The 21508-nt window shown below is 34.2% G+C and overlaps 1 protein-coding gene across 1 annotated transcript; it reads left to right on the top strand.

Moving 5' to 3' along the window:
* Positions 1–462: 462 nt before the first annotated feature.
* On the top strand, positions 463–15589 carry wfs1 (wolframin ER transmembrane glycoprotein wfs1). Its single transcript, XM_088267077.1, has 8 exons — positions 463–569; positions 662–766; positions 851–950; positions 2733–2852; positions 4213–4460; positions 5186–6378; positions 7341–7861; positions 8702–15589. Exons 1-8 carry the CDS (start codon positions 524–526, stop codon positions 9084–9086), a joined length of 2718 nt encoding a protein of 905 aa, XP_088123203.1. The 5' UTR covers positions 463–523; the 3' UTR covers positions 9087–15589.
* Positions 15590–21508: the final 5919 nt, after the last annotated feature.

The following is a 21508-nucleotide window of genomic DNA, read 5'->3' as shown; positions in this document are numbered from 1 at the left end:
ATCGTGAATTTTTTTGTATTTCAAAATGCACAAAAGAAAACCCCAAAAACTGTTTCTTGTAACATATTTATTATAGTAATAAAATGAACAAAATTTAAAAACATCAATCCGTAAATTCATTTTAGTTTTGAAAAAAGAGTAAATATTTATTCCCAACCAAAACTATTACGCGTCATACCGGCTTAAGTTTCCTAAAATAGCTTACCAACCATATGCTGTCAAAATACTATGCATCTTTCAACTTCCTTTGTAGACATATGTACCTTATTTATTTTTAGAATTTCATTTCGGAAAAAATAAAATATTGTTCTGAAACATTTGGGGTGGGACACGATCGGATAGCTTGCTTGATCAATCTTTGTGGGTACCTACTTAATATTTCGGCGAATAAAAGCATTTGTGCACATCTTTCTTTATTGGCAGTTATTTTTTCTATAATTTTTGTGACGTTTGGTGAAGCAATGTCAGTGTCAGAGGCGGTAAAAATTTTGCTTTGATTTAACCGAATAGAATAATTTGAACCATGATACCCACGCGACCGTCTGGAAGAAAGCGGTGGAATCTTCACGGTTAGTAGGCTTTTAGTTTATTAAATAGTTTAAAAACAAATGTAAATCGTCACTCGATATTTCAATTGTGAAATGTTTGTTATTATCCACAGATGGGCCGAGAGGCTCATTACGCCGCTTGAGGAATCAGCTAGCTGAAGATGGATGCGTCGAGTCTCAAGTGCAGTTGGCCAAGCAATTGCTGGAAGAGAGATGCGGTAAATCATCAGAAACATCAGATACTTTGTTTTCTTTTAAAACCCGGTGTTTTTCTCACTTATTGTTTGTGCTTTTTTCGCTAGAACTCGAGGCCGACAGACTGTCGAATATTCAGCAGGCGATGGATTGGCTCATCTGCGCCACTGAGCAGGGGCATAAGGAAGCTAGAAGCATGCTTGGAAGGTAATATTTTGTATAATATAATACCGGAATACTCTGATGTGTAGTTTATGCTAGCAATAAAATCCCCAATTATTGTAAATTAAAATTCATATAGAATGAATAATTTTTCGTTCTAAAATATTAAATTAAATGTATGTACAAAATGAGGACCGTAGGTTAAAGCCTTGTCTACATTATTTATTGTTTTATTTAACTTTTGTACTGACATTTCTTGGTGGAACTGAATTTTATAGAAAAAAATAACACACATCAGATGATGTCGGTTATGACAAAACCCTTGTTGTCATAACCGACTGTTGCTGGTCAAATAAAATTAATGTGGAAAAAACTGCATAGTTGTTATTTTATTCTATTATTTATGGTTCTTTTAACTCTTATCCTCACCCAATGGTACATAAGGCACTGCATTGTATTGACGCTGTGCTAACCTGATTGATGACAGATATCGTGGCATAGTTAAGTAGATGCTCGATCGCGAACTGGCGTTGCGAGTTCGATTCCCACCAAGTGCAAAATGAATTCAAGAAAGATTTATTTTTGATTGGTCTGGGTGTTTGTGATGTATTTTTCACATTTACCTTCCCTATCCTTACTATCCTACCTTCATATAAGCCTCTAAAAGTAGAGACTTGTCTGAGAAAAAATGATAACTTGAAGGCAAGATTAGTCCTCCATTACAGGTACCAGTCCAGGGTTTTATTAAATAAATATTACTCTTAAATAATCTTGTATGCTTAGATTAATTAACCATATCATTACCACATTGTTGTCAGGCGGTTTTTCCATCAACTCCGACTCTACTTAGTATACTAATTAGCGTTGTATACTAATCATAAGTAACCACAAACCCAATTCTGATCTGTACAATATTTTTTGGCATCTCGCACTCTACCAAAAGTAAGCAAATAATGTGCTTATAAGCGTCTCCTGCTCTCTACCAACAGTATGTAAAAGACGCTTTTAAGAGTTTTTCGCAACAGTGTGTCAAAATGTTGACTGCCAACTACGAGATAACTGGTAGATTGCGTTCTTTTCTAGGACACCGACTACGAGTTATCTGGTACTGTGTTTACTTGCCATATTCGTGCAGCTACGATAAAATTCCTAGTATATCAGTGCTAATAAGGATAGATGGCGCATGGGAAGAGAACAAAACATCAATGCTGGCTTACATGAACAGAAAATTTATTACATTTCAAAATTCCACCCAAGCGGCTGTAAGAAGAGAGCTTGTTAGGTTTGCAAACGATGTAATGAAAAACCATTGTACCCAAAGCGTTTTAAAGATTTCCATTCTAGCATATAAAAATCTATTTATTGTAACTGCAGACAGTTGGTAGAATTCCATATTGAATTGTTGGGTAATATATCCAAAATTAAACAAGGTTTATTGGATTGAATTCTACATTTATTTATGTTGATACGTGACGCGTTTGGTCTTATTAAGACATTATCAAACACTGACTTGGGTCACGCGTCACATATTAACATATACATAAATAAATGTAGAATTAAATCCAATAAACCTTGTTTAAATTTGGATAAATTACAGAATAAATGAACAGAAAATATGATTATTTTTTTTAAATTCAAAAGCAGAAGTAAAAGATTTTTTTTTATTATTTGTGAAATTTGCTTTGTGGACCGGAATTCTGAAAATTGCCATGCCAGTCAATGTGTTAATTTAATCCGTAAGCAAACATCGGGTGTAGAAGAGTGACGGAAGTTCCTTTATACTGTTTTATGGGTGTATGACAGTCATTTGGTATTTGATTTATGTAGATGCGTCCAGAGTGGATTACTAGGAGCGCAGACATCAGTGATGGTGCGCGCCAGGTCTTGTCTCGCCGCAAGCCGACAGGAGACTATTGCAAGGAAGGCTGCCAGAGATCTTTTCGCAAGGTAACTTTTTGCATTATCTTTATTCCTAATTTTTTTTTGACATTTTAACATAGATGAAGAAGAATATGGAAGTCTGGGCATTAAAGAGGCTTACTACCGTCATAACTTACTAACTAATCATCACGCTGCTGGGCAGAGAGAATAGAACGCCACACCACTCTGTCTTTGCAAACATTCTTCGCCTCTTTCACGTTCATGCATCTCCTCATACATACCCGCAAATTACTACGACTCCTTACCTGACCACTTTCAAGTATTTGGCACGTCATAGGCTGGTTTAAGTCATCACTTTACACTTGTGTAACATTCACCAATTCTACCCATGATTGACAACCACCCTACCAAATTCTTGGAAGTTCTATTTCGTAGTCATACAGGAGAAAGTGACCAAGTGCATTGTTTTACACAAACGTGATCATTGACTATTTAATATCTTACTAGCTTAATATTCGACAAAACTCACTGCTTTATTCGACAAAAACCAAGTGTCGTCTCTTTAACGCCTGCATCCTAACAGTGTTGCTGTACGGATGTGAGTCGTGGCACCTCACCAAAGCTCAAAGCAAGAAACTAGCAAGTTTTGAAAATAGATGCCTGAGGCGAATACTGGGTATAAAGTGGTATGACTTCGTCAGGAATGACGATGTGAGGAGAAGAACTCAACAGCCCCTCATACTGGAAGTCCTGAAGAGAAGAAGGTGGACATGGTTGGGACATGTCCTTAGAATGCCACCTGAGGGCATCAACCCCTCATGTCTCTTCTTCCAACCCCGAGGATTCCGGCGCCCCGGAAGGCCGCTGACGACCATTCACCGACTATACTCAGCGGAACTTCGAGACGCCGGACTGACCTGGGAGGAAGCCAAGGAGATGGCGCGTGACAGAGTGACTTGGAGACGACTCGTGTTGGCCATATGCTCCACCTAGGGAGCGAACATGGAAAAAGAAAGAAGAAGAAGCTTAATATTGCTCTGAAAAAATCCCAAAGGATTTTAAACTTGGAAGTATAATATATTGACTATTTAAAAATGACTAACTGCATTGGTGTTTAATTTCTTGCCAAGCAATAATGACTTAAATGGCCCTCCTGAACATTTTACGATTTGGTAGTTAGTCACTTTCTCCTGTACGACTACGATATATATAATTAATTTTTGAAACATAGTACTTATCTTGCATCTAGATGAAAAAAGTTTTTTATTGAACAGAAACTCTTTCATTTGTATGTGAGTTAAGAATCCTGAATCGCTAGCATTTAGTATTTAAACACACTCAAAATGTTTAAATACTTTAGATTAGATCTTCTTTAGATTTTCTATTAAAATTGATAATTAACTGCGATATAATTCTTGTTTTTCAGTTTATCAAACGGAGAAGAGTTCATCACGTCGGCCCAGCTGGAAAAGAGGATGAGAGAGATTTGGAGTGTGCGCAGCAGCCGGGAGGACGATGGCTCCTCCAGCGAGGAGGGGGGAGAAGAAGTACAAGAAGAGGATAAAACAGAAGAGAACAAGAGGCCGGGCGAGGGGGGAAACGCCTTGGAGGCTTCCAATAATCACCTGTGTACGGGAGATTTTGATAAAGGCCTCGTCAACTTGCAAGGGGAAGGTGATAATTTAATTTAATTTTTTCTTTATTTTAAATTCTTTTGCATTATACAAACATGACATAAATTCAAATACAAAAAAATATGAATAAAATATAAATACAAAAAAAGATCCCACAAAAACATGGCCTGTGTGTGGGTATATAATATAATTTAGGTCATAGTAAAGGGCACTGGCAAGAATACAATAGGTAATTGATTTCAATGTGTAGAATATTTTTTTTATTCTATTTTAAAACCTGATCCACATCCCAATGGTGCATAGAGCACTGCATCTTATAAACGCAGTATTATCTTGATCGTTAACACATGAAGGAGAGGTGATCAGCCCTCCGCTTCAGGTACCAGTCCAGGGTAATATTGAAAAAATATTATAGTGAAAAAAAATCACTTATATTTATTTGACCCTCCCCTGGGAATCGAACCCGGGACCTCCAGAATGGTAGCCAAGCATGCTGACCATTACACTACGGAGGCGGTTTAGAATATACGCCACCTCTACTATTTCAATACCTTCAGTTATATTAACACAATATATTCTTCTTCTTCTCTAGCATTCTTTCCACTGCTGGTATTCCGATACCTTTTTTATTCTCCCAATGTCTCCAGAGTAGTATTTACTAAGTTAAATTCAAATTAAAAATATTTCTATCTTTCCTGTAGGAAGTGAATTCTATTATCCGCCCTCACGTGTAATGCAATATTTTATGTAGTTTTTTTTTTCCAGAATACCAACCATCTGTCGAGGATGCAAGTATCCGGAATATCACCGAAGACAACCTGGTCTCCGCGGCCGTCAACTACTGCCACGGAGAGCTCCCGCTCGTGAGCAGAGAACTCACCCTCACCGAGCCCAACGTCTCGGCCCTCGACCACTTCCCGTACATGCACCGAGCCTTCCTCCACCCCATCATGTTCCTCCAGATCATCTACATCAAGCTGCTCTCTTACTTCTCTGGTCTATCCTACCAGCTGTCCAACTTTCAAATCTTAATATTATTCCTGGTCCATTCTCTCTGCGGCACCGACAACATCTTGCTCTTTTTTCCGCTGATTTTTTACTACGTTAGCTTCATATTGATGATTGTCAACACCTTTAAAATGCTGCATACGAAACGCGAGTTTATTGACTTCCGAAAATGGTCCGGGCTGTTTCTTCGTTATAGCGAAGGGAATTTAAATTCGGACGAATCGGAACAACAGTTTGTCAAAAATCATCTCAAACCGTTTATTCATTTCTTTATATCGCTTTTGGTGCATCTATCTTTTTACCCGATCGTTTCTTCTCACTGGATTCCTCTGTCCGAATTTACTGTCATGGCGTTCTGTTTGACGTTTTTTACTCTGATAACGTTCTCTACAAACAACTCTTACAGTCGATTTCCCGATTGGCTTTCTTTTCTTTCGTTCGGTATAAATGTTCTGGCCAAGTATCCTTACGAGCAAGATACCGTCGTGAATCAAGGCTGGCGATTCTTGGACTTGCAGATTCAGAACTTTCCTTCTCACATCGTCGGGAACGGAGTCGAGTTCTGTTTGAACTCTCGGGTTTTATTTTATCTCATGATACCCATGATCCTTCTGTGCATGGCTAGAAGGGAAAGATGGCACGGGAGTTACAAATACGCCGTTCCTCACTGCGTCGTTCTTAGCTGGCTTCAGATATTCATAATCAACTCCCAAGGGGCGACCATGTACGGGTTGATGCGGGGAACTCTCGCTCTAGTCGGCATGTTTCTATTCCTCCCTATACTGGGAGTCACCACCATCTTCCTGCCGGTGCTGGCCGTAGTGAAGCTGGTCACCGTATCGGATGTGCTGTACATTTCCTGCCTTGCGGGAGGGGTGTCGGTCACTTTGGCTGTGACATGTTTCCTGGCGAAGAACTACACCATGAGGAAATATATCACACCGCTGCAGGTTTGCATAGTATTATTATAATATGTATTACAATTTGTCTGCTGATCTTTTCCCCGCTCCAGACTTAACCCACTCGACTTCCCGATCCTGATTGACAACGTTTGATTATATTAATTTTTTGTGTATCATTATCATCATCATCCTATTATTATTAGTATACGTCTTTACAAGCGCCCTTGAGGTAGTATTTCACGAAAACGTCGCTATACAAATTGTCCAAATTGTTATTATTATTACTATAATTTATTATTCTAATTTAATTTATATTAAAATATAAATTAAAAGTCTTGCTTCTTACCACCTGTTGTAGTGCCCTATGCTCTACTTGTCTAATCCATTCGTTGTAGTGCCCTATGCTCTACTTGAGAATGGTTAGGGCCTAGGGAGAGAGAGAGAGAGATAAATTTTATTAATTTGTTCTTATAAATTAATGCGGAAGTTGAAATACCTCACAGTTTGTCCTATACGCATCATACTCTTAAACTATCACAATCTCTCTTCTTTTTTAATTTTTCTACTTTGTCTACTCTGTTAGAGTATTATTTATTGATTCGGCATTAACTTTGTAGAATGACATGATTATTTTATTAAAATTAAACACTTGAGTAATCCACTTTATTGAGTTTTATTTTTATTTACGACTAGTTTCGAAAAGACAATTGTTTTCATCTTCTGGTACAAATCAAAACATAAAATAAAACTCGATAAAGTGGATTATTCAAGTGTTTAAATTTAATAAAATACTCTGTTAGAGGTTACAAAAGTAAAATATTGATATTCTCGTCTATTTTACAAAAGCAAAATTGTTATTCTTGTCTATTTTACAAAAGTAAAATATTGTTATTCTCGTCTATTTTACAAAAGTAAAATATTGTAATTCTCTTCCATTTTACAAAACTAAAATATTGTCATTCTTGTCTATTTTATGAAAGTAAAATATTGTTATTCTTGTCTTTTTTCAGCTGTTTATCGCCCTGATAACACTTCTCTACTTGTTTTCTCCGCAAATCAAAGAGTTCCACTACAACAATATCGCGGCAAAAGACGGGCTCGACCTGATAAGCGAAGAGAAGATAGACGACTCGGAGCGGTACGTCAAATTCGGCCGCGACTCGTATCTGGACGATTCCGACTCGGAAAACTTCCACCTGCTCTGGGAGGAATACCAGACGTTCTGCCACCAGGCCGCCTGGGAGAAGACCAACATCGCCGAGACGCAGATTAAGTGTACCCTGCTGGACGGGGTGCGGGTCAACTGGCACGGGTACGTGGTGGACGTCAGGCTGCTGGGCGTGGAGAATGCCTGGGGCTACTGGGCAGACAAGCTGCCAAGCTATCTGGGGGAAATGCTCAAGTGCTACTACGGAGAGACTTACCAGTTCGACTGCGAAAAGGAAACGGGCGACGCCCTCAAGGATTGCAGATTCCTCGAAAACATTGTGCAAAAGGAGGGAAAGAAGTGCCATCTTAATAACTATGATAGGTTGGTTCTTATTGGTTTTATTAGTGTAATGGGCAGCACGCTGGGCTACCGTTCTGAAGATCCAGGGTTCGATTCCCAGGGGGGGTGTCAAATTAAATAAGTGATTTTTTTACTCTATTTAATATTATCGCTTCACCCTGGACTGGTACCTACCAGTCCACGGTAAAGCGGAGGGCCGATCACCTTTCCTTCATGTGTTGACGACCAAGATAACACTGCGTTTATATGATGCAATGCCCTATGCACCATCGGGGTGCGGATAAGGGTTTAAAAGAAAATAAAAAGTTTTTTTTGTATTATTCAAGTCACAATTTTTTATGGTTTTTGTGTTTTTATGGTTTACACAAAATATTTCAAATTCATACTTTTTCTGTGAGCCTAAGCAGCTCATTATTAGAAATAGGTATCAAATTGTAGGAGAGTGGGTTCGAACCGAGAAACTCTGACTCAAAGTCTGCGACACTAACCACGGGACCACCCGACAAATAATTAATAATTTATGTTGTTAATTTATGTAAGTTGTTTCATACAAAATACAACTTAATGTTAAAAAAATATATACAAATTAATTAACTTGTCGGGGAGTGTGGACGTACATGGTCCAAATAAAACTTTCCTCAAAGGAGTATGGGCGTGCATGAACGGCCGGGCCTATAACCAAAGCCCGATAACGTTTATTTCTAAATGGCACTTGTACTGACTTTTGTGGTTGTATCACCAAAACACATTGACAATCTTTTTTATCAATGGCGCCAGTACCCCATAAAAATTCCTGATTAAAATGTTTAAAAAAATATTATAGATGATTTTTCTAAAAATCTTTGTTCCATTTTTTTCTAGTTATCAACATGAAATAACAGTAAGGATGGAGTCTGGACTGTTGCTCAAGAAAGGAGCTGAAATCACACTCCGCGCCGGTCACCATTTCACCAATTTCAGCCGGAAGATAAAAGCAAACGATAAAATCAGATTCAGAGGAGTGATTGACTCCAGATCGTTTGCTAGCCCCAAATGCACCGGACTCCCGCGTCCCATACTAAACGTTTACGAACTTAGTTGCATCGGGTGTCAGAATTACGAACTAAAAGATGTAAAACTTCCACCAAAGTCCATGATCAGAAAGTCGCAATTCACAAACCTGTATAAAAGTCTCATGAATGATGTTTACGTGTCTGCGAAATACATTCTCAACTTTATGTTGAATCCTATCATAACTTTCAAATAAGTTAATTCCTTTGCTGTTTTTAAACCCAACTTTTTGCCTCGCGCATTGTATACATAAATTAAGGTGGAGACTGACCGGAGCATTTCGTCGTAATGTAACACGTTAGGATGCGAGCATTCAAGCAGTCAGTACACCAAATCGAGCGCTCCATCCATAGTTTCGGATGCTCGGAGATGCTCGCCGCGAGCGATGTTAAAACGTTATGTTACGACGAAATGCTCCGGTCAGTCTCTACCTTTAGGTATACGTGTTACTTATCCATGTCCGGAGCTGTGCTAGATTTATTATGTAAATGTAAACATATCTATTATGATAATTTCAATCCCATCACTAGATTGCTTGCAATTGCCTTCTGAAGCATATGTGGGTATGGACCGCACAGATAAATTTTGTTGAGTATTGGAAAGCCTATGCGGATATCATATTTGGCAAAATCGCATTATTCGTATGCACATTTGCCAAATATCCATATATTTGCACACATCGCTTACTCCTTTCAAGAACGTCATAAATAAAAAATTGACAATTTTCAGTTGTGCATGTTTTCAGAATGCCCAGAAAATGTACTATATTCCAGCAAAAGCGGCATATTTTTAACTTAATTTTTACCCGCTACAGGGCAGAAAGTGTTGTTTTTGCATTTTGAAGAAAAGGTATCGTTTAATTATATTTTTAAATATTTTTCAAATGGAGAAAAAACCTTCAGGTTTTACCAAAAAAGATCTGTTGCACAGTAAAAAGTTCAATAAGTGGCTTGACATTTATTTTTAATACATTTTATTATATTTTTAAACTTTAAACACAATCTCCTAAAAAAATCAAGTTTTTTGATTTATGACGTTGTTGAAAGGAGTGAGCAATGTGGGTATGGACCACACAGATAATTTTTGCATTGGATTGGTAAGTCTATGCGGATATCATATTTGGCAAAATCGTGTTATTTGTGTGCATATTTGCCAAATATCCATATATGTATTTGCACACATGTGTTTTTTTATTAATCTTCCACGTAAATGACTTCGCACTCATAATTAAAAATTAAATGAAACTTTGCTCAAAGGGCTCTGTTATTTAATTTAGTAAGTACATTGGGAAACGGGGATTTGGATAAAAAAAAATTAGCAGTTATTTTTTTATTAATTGGTTCAGCAGTCTTTTTGTAGTAATATCTATCCATTTTTTATTTAAATTTTACTTGATAAATACCACTATTTCTTTAAATCCTAAGTCATTGTTAAACACTGTTTTGTAATACTGTAATGATATTATTTATTGATTCGGCATTAACTTTGTGGAATTACATTATTTTTAATAATTAAACACTTGTATAACCACTTAATGAGTTTTATATCATTACACACAATTAGTTTAGAAAACCAACAGATGTTTTCACCTGTAGATGAAAACATCTGTTAGTTTTCGAAACTAGTCGCGTATAATGAAATAAAACTCATTAAGTGGTTATACAAGTGTTTAGTTAAATTACAGTATTATTAAAAAATAATAATACTGTTATGATGCTGAACACATTAATACCTCTGTCACAATAGATTTAAATAAATACATAGTGGTTTTTACCATGTAAAATTTCAAATCAAATAAGTTAATATTTTACATTGATTCCATATTACCTTGATAGAAATTGTCATTTATGGATTCTTTGTGCACAGGTGGAACAATTGTCGAGCAAATTCAGCATTTAAGAATAAAAAATAATTGGGATAGTAAGTTTTTCATAGTATAATAAATAATTCAGAAGGAATTACACATGTATATGTGGACTGTCTCTGATAACTCATTTTAACCATACATATCACCTTTGATGTTTCCAATTCAATTCAATTCAAACCCTAATCCGCACCCCAATGGTGCATAGGGCACTGCATTATACAAACACAGTGTTATCTTGATCGTTAACACACGAAGGAAAGGTAATCAGCCCTCCGATTCAGGTACCAGTCCAGGGTTATATGTATTGAATAAATATTAGAGTGAAAAAATCACCTATATTTATTTGACCCCCCCTGGGAATCGAACCCGGGACCTCCAGAACGGTAGCCGAGCGTGCTGACCATTACGCTACGGAGCCGGACAGATGTTTAGTTTGATGTTTTGTCTGGAAAAACGTGTTTTGCTTGCAAAATATGAAGTATACTGCTTTCCTTTTACGTAATGTAGTTGTCAATCATGGTTACAACGGGGAATGCTACACAGTGTGTAAATTTTCACTTAAACTGGCCAATAACTCCACATTCCCATTTCTATAGACTTCTTTATGTATGTAAAGATATCAATAATAATCTTCATATTAGTTTTTGCAAGTTTTTTCCCGACGTCAACCTCTTATGAGCGGTTCCACTGGTCATCAAACCAACATCCCAGATATTTTTATTAGTATAATGTATTATGTCAAAAAACAATAAAGTCAATATTTTGAATGAAATTTTAAATCTCATAACAGTAGGCAAAAATTACATGTAGCTTAAACTGGAATTTCTCAATAAAATAGCATATTTTGTAAAGATTTTGACCAGTATTAATTCATTTGTAAAAATGTTATGAAAATGAATAGATTTCTGCCTCAATGATGTGTGATGCCATGTCAGTAGTGGTCTGTGTTAGTAGCTTTTTTTATAAATCGTGAATCAATCTACTTTTGTGTGTAAATATTTATCATAATTGTTACGATAGCTTTATTTTTATTGTAAGATTATTAACGACCAAACGATTGTATTAATTAATATATAAGCACCTTTATAATTTTACTAACCCTTAATATTTTCAATAGTTTTTTAAGTGCCTAGATATATTTGATCTCTCAACACATTTGCTGTTTCATTTGTGAAAACTTTACAAACCTATTACACTATTTTAAAGGTTGCCAAAAAATAAATTATCAACAGATTTTTTTTGAATCTAGTAATTTTGTATTTTATTGTTAAAAAACACATAAAAATGAATATTGTGACAATTGTTTCGCCTAGTTATGGCATTTTCAAACGAATGTGAAGATTAAACGGACTGACGGTTTGAAAATGACATGCATAACTAGGCGAAACAATTGTCACAATATAAATTTTTGTGTTTTTTAACAATAAAATACAACATAGTAGACTCAAAAAATCTGTTTGACTTAACAATTAATACATAAATTAAAATGGAGTTCTACAAATTAAACGCCAAATCAATAAATAAATAACAAATTTGTATGTGTCATAAATATTACATGTGTCCAAGATAGGAAACTTGACCAAATTAATAGGTCTTTACCCAAAAATATGTGGATGACTTTATTTTTTGTAAAAAGTTGAAAATACAGTTTTAAAAGTCTCGGGTTTCTTCCCTGGACTGTCAAATCAACACTGGACTTTGGCATCTTTAATATTTGACGATACATATTATAATGAACATTTTATTAAAAAAAAATTATTTAGCAATCATCCGACCAAATTTTTAGAATCTCATTGGTAGTAAAAGGGTTAGAAGATAAAGATTACCACTAATATAGTGTTTTATTTTTATTTTCATAGATTATTGTACCGTGTCGTTAGTTATTAGTTATTTTTAGCAAAACTGTTTGGTGCTGTGTGCTATGGGCAACAAAGGTCATAAATGTGATGTGCCTTTTATCTGAATGGGAAATTGTAAATACTAAGGATGAAGTGTTAATTGAAATTATCTTGATTTATCATTATCTAAAAATCCTGTCTAGTGACGAAAACTCCGCACACAAAGAAGATATTAGGCCAGTCCTCTCTTCCTTTATCTAACCCATGTCCAGTTAAAATCGTCATATTCTCTATTAAATTATCTGATTTGTGAATATGGATATTTATATATTTAATTATTTCTTATGTATCTTGAAAATCAAATGAATGTGGGATGTTTGGATTGGAAAATATGAAACTTGTCAGAACCAAATCTTTTTCTTTTGCTGATATAAAACAGAACTTTTTTTGTTTCTTGATTACATTAAATTTCTGAAGATACGCCTCAACAAACGGTTCCAACATACCTAAGTCATTAGAAATATATGTCCAGAATCAAAGTTTGAGTTACCTGTATACTCATTTGTAATACCAAATCAGAGTTCAATTAAACTTGACAATACTTACTTTAGTAAGCAATTAAAATTCCATATTATTTTATCTATGTGTATAGATGAATGATAATGTTATGAATGATAAGGAGAGATCCTGATTTCAAAAAGATGTCATTCTTCTACAAATTTTTTTTAGTGCCAACTGTGCATTTCATTATTTGATTCTTCATAGCCTATAAGAATAAGGAACTAAAAATAAATATATGATTGTATTAATATTTATAGCATTTATTTTGTGGTTAGTCATTTACTTTTGAACTTTATTTTGCAAAAATATTAGCAATGTTAGTACATATCGCTCACTCCTTTCAAGAACGTCATAAATCAAAAATCGTCAATTTTCAGTTGTGCATGTTTTCGGAATACCCAGAAAATTTTCTATATCCCAGCAAAAGCTGCACATCTTTATCTTAATATTTACCCGCTCCAGGGCTGAACGTGTTGTTTTTGCATTTTGAAGAAAAGGTATTGTTTAATTATTTTTTGAAATATACTAAATATTTTTCAAATGGAGAAAAAACCTTCATGTTTTACCTAAAAATATTTGTTGCACAATAAAAAGTTCAATAAGTGGCTTGATATTTATTTTTAATACATTGTATTATATTATTAAACTTTAAAAACGTTCTCCTGAAAAATCAAGTTTTTTGATTTATGACGTTCTTGAAAGGAGTGAGCGATATATATAACCACTCACCGAGATTATTGTCTTCCGGTTTAGAGATATACCTATCTCTTTGTTAGGAAAATCATTAAATCAGCATGCGAACAATACTACATATCGCTACCATTTACACACAAAATATTGATTACATGCGTTTTTGGTCAATCTGAGGACCAGCATGCACTAAGGATTTTAGAAGTGCATGTCAGACCGCGGCCTTTAGTGAATTTTGTTTTGCAATCCCTAGTGTATGTTGGTCCTCCGGTCAACAAAAAAATGCATGTGATTAATATTTTCCAAGTGTGTGAATAGTGCTATGGTAGTGACATATAGTATTGTTCGCATGTTGGTGTAGTGATTGTCTTAACGAAGAAACGGGTTTGTCTCTAAATCGATAAGACAAAAATCTCAAATGAGTGAATGGTTATGTACTAACATTACTAACATTTTTATAAAAAAAAAATTAATGTGAATATTTAATTGTCAGTAAAAAACAACTGCCACATGTTCCCATCAAAACGGGAGCAAATTTACTAGAAAGGGTACATCAATATAAATATCTGGGCTAAATGACCAGTGGGACCATTTCCAAGAAATCGGTCAGGATAGAAATGGACATGACGCTCACTCCTTTTAACGTCATATATCAAAAATCGTAAATTTTCAGTTGTGCATGTTTTCAGAATGCCCAGAAAATGGACTATATCCCAGCAAGAGCGGCATATTTTTAACTTAATATTTACCCGCTACATGGCAGAAAGTTTTGTTTTTGCATTTTGAAGAAAAGGTATTGTTTAATTATTTTTTTAAATATACTAAATATTTTTCAAATGGAGAAAAACTTTCAGGTTTTACCCAAAAAGTTCTGTTGCACAGTAAAAAGTTCAATGAGTGACTAGATATTTATTTTTAATACATTTTATTATATTTTTAAACTTTAAATCTCCTGAAAAATCTATTTTTTTGAGATATGATGTTGAAAGGAGTGAGCGATAAATACAAATTCAACAATGTAATGACATAAGTCGCAGTCTGCTTCAAGAGTGTGTACAGTCTTTAAGCTATATTTTGTTTTATTACTTTGCAATGTAGCAATGTATCTAGCCTTTACTGAACTGGTTAACTGAGTTTTACTTATGACTGAGCTCTCAATATGGAAGTCCGTGTGTAGAAAATTTACTGTTTATGGAATTTGTGATGGTAATATTAAGCAACAAAATAATTATATTAAAAAAAAAACATTAAAAAAAAGGATTAGCCCGCAAAGCCTCTATTAGAGGCTTGTTTGCAGGTAGGATAGTGAAGATAGGGAAGTTAAATGTGAAAAATACATCACTAACACCCAGACCAATTAAAAATAAATCTTTCTCAAATTCATTTTGCAATTGGCGGGAATCAAAACAGCAATGCCAGTTTTGCAGTCGAGGGTCTACTCAACTACACTACGGTGTCTATCATTTCTGTTGAGACATTTGATAAACCTTGATATTTTGCCTTGAATACAATTAAATATAAAATAAAATATATTGTTGGCAGCATGAACTGTTTTTATTGATTAAAAAGAAAGAAAAAGAACTACAGTAACAGTTTTTTAGTAGAAAAAATTAATCAACTCAACATTGTGTTTTTACTGTGTGTTTTATACTTTGGGTGTGATATGTTTCAAGTATTAATAAGTTATTTCACTATTTTGTATTTAAAATATGTTTAATGTTGAGAATTCAATAAACTACGATTTTTAAATGTTGTTTCATTTGTAAGATAACATATTTTGACACCCCTCGTGTGATCTATGTACAGTTAACCCTCCTATAAGAGATAGGTACTGCGTTATAGGGGGTTTATGTTTTCGAATTGTATTTTAGTTCTAATTGACTCATTTCAGACATTTCCACTGGTTAAAATGTAAAAATTAAATTTTAAACATTAACTTCTTAAAACATTCCCTCCAAAAATGCGGTACCTTTATCAACATTATAGGGGTTTACTGTATTTTTTTTACTGTTTCGAGTTGTTTTTTTTTGTTAAATAATAATTTTACATTATTTTCATTAAAATAATGTCGGCTTTTGGTAGTTAATATGTTAAATGAATGAGGGATGAAATAAAACAACTTCATGTATACATATATATATATTTATATACATATTTTTATATTTTCAATCTGCAGACATTTTAAAACACCGTAATATTACATTCTTATTTTAGTGAAACAGGGTCAAGCCGTCTTTCCAAATTTATGATCGGTGTTGATACAAAAGTCGTACATTAATGACACTTTTTTTCTTTAATTCATTATAGTATTATTCTATTAGTATTACAGTATCGGAATAAAAAGGGGTTTTCAGTATTATTACGACCATTTTGTGTCCACGGTAATTTTCACCTACTTATATTTACTTAAAACTAGTACATAATGAAGGATACACTAGATAACATCATAATAAGAAATGTTTGATGACACTGGTCGGTATCGAAAATAGCACATGTGCAAATCAAGTGTAATTTGTGCATTTTGGTATGCTGAATCCAAACCTGGATTGACGAAAAAGCACAATCCCATTCAGTCATTAGAAAAATGTGGGAAATATGATAAAATACATGTACATTTTCTTAACAGCATTTTGAGTGTGTCCAAAAACTTGTTCATAAATCTGGGTTTCTCGGCTTAGGAGTTTTATGAAAATTTTGACATCAACATAGATAAAAAAGAATATTGAAGTCTGGGCATTTACAGGATATACCTGTCATTGGTTGGTTAAGTGATCACTTTACAAATGTGTAACATTCACCATTCTACACATGATCGACAACCACACTACTCGAATTTTGGAAGTCATACATATATGATTAATCTCATGATGTTCCATGATTAAGTTCACAACAGCCATCCATGATTGGATTTAGAAAATTAGGAAAAAATTAGAAAAGTATTTAGAAAAAAATTAAAACCAACCATGCATGGCTCCCGCGAACTCAAACATAAATAATCATGAGATATATGATATATGTACGACTTCCAAAAATTTTAGTAGTGTGGTTGTCAATCATGTGTAGAATGATGAATGTTACACATGTGTAAAGTGATCACTTAATCACATACGACAAGTAGTAAAAGCCCTGTAAATACCCAGACTTCCATATTCTTCCTCTATGTTGAGATGTCAAAAAATGTGCACTTTTTTACGGTGCTTATAATTTACCAAATTCTAAGTTCAAATATTTCTAAAAGTGGACACAAAGTATAGAAAATTTATTGCAAAATTCAGATTTAGCACATCGAAATCAGTTAACCGACCAGTTTAATAGGATGGGGATATTTTTCGGTAACAATATTATCAAACTCCATCACAAATCACTTGAGGAATATTTAATGGAAATTCTGTTATTGTATGAGACTAGGAGGATCCCTTGAAATTGGATACATCTTGGAGCCCAGCTGGTTTTTGGAACCATTTAACATAACCTCACTCCTAGCAGTATTGGCTGCTATTCAATATATCGCTCATTTGATGCAACAAAGTAGTAATTAATTAAATATTACAGAAGATGCCATTCAGACGTTGTAGCAACAGAAATGGCGCCATTTTACTCAATTCTACAATGACACTCGCGCCATCTCGCTGCATCAATTCTGTCGATGTTTCTCCTGATGTAAATAGTCTGTCGCACATTGACATATTTAATTTGTTTTAAAAAAAGTGTAATTATGTCATTGTTGCACTAAATAAGCGATATGGTCACAATCTTTAAGTCAAAGGCCAGCCCTTGCTTCAATTTCCTCTGAAATCGACAACTGTTATTTGAATATCTCAGAAACTCTAAATTATACTCTTATTTGTGATTGTCACAGATGTGTGTCTGCCGTGGTCAGTTGAAAATGATTTTTCTTGAAATTGGTATTCACAATGCTCTGACGGAAGGGTCCCATATGACCAGCTGGACTCCTTTATGTTTATACCCTAATGCGATTTGTAACATACAGTCTTTTGGGAGTAAGATTTATAAACAAGGAACAATATGTAAAATGGATAAATAATTATAATTAATCTACGAGTATATGATTGTTATAAAGAGATAATATATCTAATGACTGTCTTTACACATTTAGGAATCTGTACAAAAATGATAGTTGAATACAAGCCTATTATACTAGCAATTTTATATTAGTTTACGAGTATAGTTATTGCTTTGTGTATTTAGGTGGATATGTCACGACATACGATGCTATTTCTGGCACTTGCGTAGTACATTGCGTGTATCCGCTTATTGCTTTGGGTATCTTGGTGGATATGTCACAACATACGATACTATTTGTGGGACTTGCATAGTACAGCTTATTGCATAAGTATATACGCTTATTGCTTTATATATTTAGGTGGATACATCATGAGATACGATGCTATTCCTGACACTTGCGTAGTATATTGCATGTATTCGCTTATTGCTTTTGGTATTTTAGTGGTATATCACAACATATGATGCTATTCCTGATACTTGCATAGTACATTGCATGTATCCGCTTATTGCTTTGGGTATTTTAGTGGTATATCACGACATATGTTATTTCTGGCGCTTGCACAGTACATTGCATGTATCCGCTTATTGCTTTGGGTATTTTAGTGGTATATCACGACATATGATGTTATTTCTGGCGCTTGCACAGTACATTACATGTATCCACTTATTGCTTTGGATATTTTAGTGGATATATCACGATATCTGATGTTATTCCTGGCACTTGCGTAGTACACTCAGACCTCGCTTTGCGTCGTTACTGAATTAAGACTCATTTTCGTTGTGCGTTGTTGTTTTTTTCGAATTGCATTGTTTTTTTTTAAATTATTATTCAGAGAATCATTTTTAAATTTTCTAAAAGGTTATTTCCCGTTTTGTAAATTTAAATTTTGTTTAAATTTCGGGGAATCTTTTAGAATGTATCTACGATGCAAAGTGGGGTCTTAGTGTATATAACATGTATCCCCTTTAGAACTCATGCTACAATGTGCAAGGAAAGCCAGATATATAACCACCGCATTATATAAAACGGTTGTCACTTCTCGGTTCATAATGAAAGAGAAACATAGTGTGGGTCGTAATTAGTGAGTATGATAGAAACGCAATAACCTAACATTATACATTTTAATGTGGAAGAATTTAAATTGATTACACGATCGCAGCAGTGCTCTTCTCGAAAAAGTAAAACATACTTGCGTGTTAGATAATAAATACCATTTATTTTTTTACCAATCAAAAATGTGTTTTGTGATTATTTATATCTCTATAATGACTTATGTCTACGCTTCATCTAGTTTCGAACACTACCCTAATTATGATGTAATAACTTCGTAAACTCATAAAAAGAAAACATCCAAATATGTAGATTCTTTACCGTAAGTACTTCACATAATGCAATACAATAAGACGGGTATATTTTATTGCCAAGATATCATTGCAGTCCTTCGTCGCTCATTCCTACTTCTTTCTAAATAAATTAATAGAAATTCAAGCAATATGTTTAAAATCCCACCAACCTTACTAGAGAATACGATATTTGATCGAACATAAGAATACACACCATAACCAATCGGTTAATAAAAATTATAATCAATAAACAATACAAGTAACGTCCGTTCGGCTTACAATGGAGTTCATATAAATATGATGAAATAAACTGTAACTATGATATATAAATGAACTAGTAAAATTCTCGTTTATTAATAATCAAAGAACACCTAAACGCAAATAATTTTTTAAGTTACGTTAAAAGTAAAAATATATAAATTAGCTACGATACATATTTACGAATTCGGCGAGAATATGTATAATTTTTAATGAGTTTTTTTCCTATCTACCTACGAAACTGACAAAATGTCCGCATTATTAATTCAAAAGAATTTGGCACATCTTACCAATAACATTGACACAATTACAATAAATAAATTACACGCAGATAAAGTTAAATTTAATGTCACATACTAATATTGCTTAGTTTGGATATATACCTCGAGTGCGGCAGACTCTCTTCCTAAAGCACGTGTGCGATTTATGACATACTCGCATCCGGTGATGGCCAGAATGAATGCTTCACTGAAGCAATGGGAAACCTATGCCAAAATATCCCAAAATCAAAACACGCGCAACTTTCTGCGTGTTTAATCATTGGCCTGCCATGAAAATACATTTGCTGTACCCCAAATGCTGTGTTTATTTCTACAAAATGCTCATTCTTCACTCAAACTTTTAATTTTTTATCTTTTATGCAGGCAACCTGACTGGTGAACATATTGATAGGTAAAAACCTAATCATCATCACATAATTTGTGATTTATAAGAGAAAAAAATACATTTCAATTTTTGTAAAAAATAATAATTGAAAAACAAACTTTGAAGACATGTACATGCTTAGCAATCAATTGAACACTGTGCCCTATGCACCGTTGTGTGCGAAAAAGAAGGCTTCCATCATGACAACTTAACATTATTCTAATGCACTGCCCTGCACACATTTGAGTGTATACAAAATAAATCATAATATTTATTACATTGGAATATATATATATTGTCCATTAAGATAATTCATTAAAATATTTAACCATCCAAATATTAAATGTACACATAAAAATAAACTACGCATAATGTAATATCCTACGTTTTAAATGAGAGATATAATTAGTATTGCTTTGTAATTACAAATAATATCAAATTGATTATTACGATAATGAGATACACATAGAGTACCAAATGTAATATTACAGGCAACGGAAAATTGGAGTAGACTAGATTCCAAATAAGCAACTCGAGTGTGTATTACGTACGCACAGTACACAGTAATAGAATGTGCGCGTTACGCGTGGCATTCAATTGTGCGGCAACTGCTTTACATTGTCGCAGTCACCAGTCAAAAGGTTAAATATGAAAAATTACTATCGAAATATTGCCACATATTTAAGACTACAGTTATCGGAAGCGCAGACCAAATTGCATAGTTTAAATTAAAATTACTATTAGTCTATGAGGCAAAGTTCCAATGTGAAAAACTATCGGACCTACCTAGTCTTCTTATACCTACGGTGACCGATAATAACATGTATATACATAGGTTGATACTACATATTAGACAAAATAAGGATGTAGATTGCGTTGGAAATGTGGAACGACAGTTATAACATAGTTTTGAGCATTTGTGATTGTTTCCTTTAGTTACGCATAATATCTGTCACATTTTATCAAATTAGACCATGAAACAGTTCCAATAATATATTTTATAAACATTTCTTCATGGAATTCCTCAGTGATAATATTAACTCTCGTTAACACATGTTTTTAAATACTCGGTACATATTATTTGTCCGCCTCCATAGTGTAATGGTCAGCACGCTCGGCTTAATTACCGGAGGTCCCTGGTTCGATTCCCAGGAGGGGGTCAAATAAATATAAGTGATTTTTTCACTCAAATATTAATTCAGTATTACCCTTGATTGGTACCTGAAGCAGAGGGCTAATCACCTTTTCTTCATGTGTTAACGATCAAGATGCAATAATAATTAAGCGTTAATCGGTGTAACTGCACTCATTCACTGAGTACTGTGGAATTTCTCATAACAACCACCTCTCATAACGACCAAAAAAAAGATAAAAAGTTTCTCCCTCAAC

Source organism: Brachycentrus maculatus, unplaced genomic scaffold (genome assembly GCF_059751285.1).
Source record: "Brachycentrus maculatus isolate JH-2025_06_01 unplaced genomic scaffold, ASM5975128v1 h1tg000281l, whole genome shotgun sequence".
Classification (NCBI taxonomy): Eukaryota; Metazoa; Arthropoda; class Insecta; order Trichoptera; family Brachycentridae; genus Brachycentrus; species Brachycentrus maculatus.
The sequence above is the reverse complement of the archived record's forward strand: the minus strand, read 5'-3'. Positions and strand labels throughout refer to the sequence as shown.

Coding starts and splice junctions, on each gene's coding strand:
- wfs1 (XM_088267077.1), top strand. CDS start 524: ATGATACCCACGCGACCGTCTGGAAGAAAGCGGTGGAATCTTCACG. Junction 767..850: donor ATTGCTGGAAGAGAGATGCG/GTAAATCATCAG, acceptor TTTTTTCGCTAG/AACTCGAGGCCGACAGACTG. Junction 6,379..7,340: donor AATATATCACACCGCTGCAG/GTTTGCATAGTA, acceptor GTCTTTTTTCAG/CTGTTTATCGCCCTGATAAC.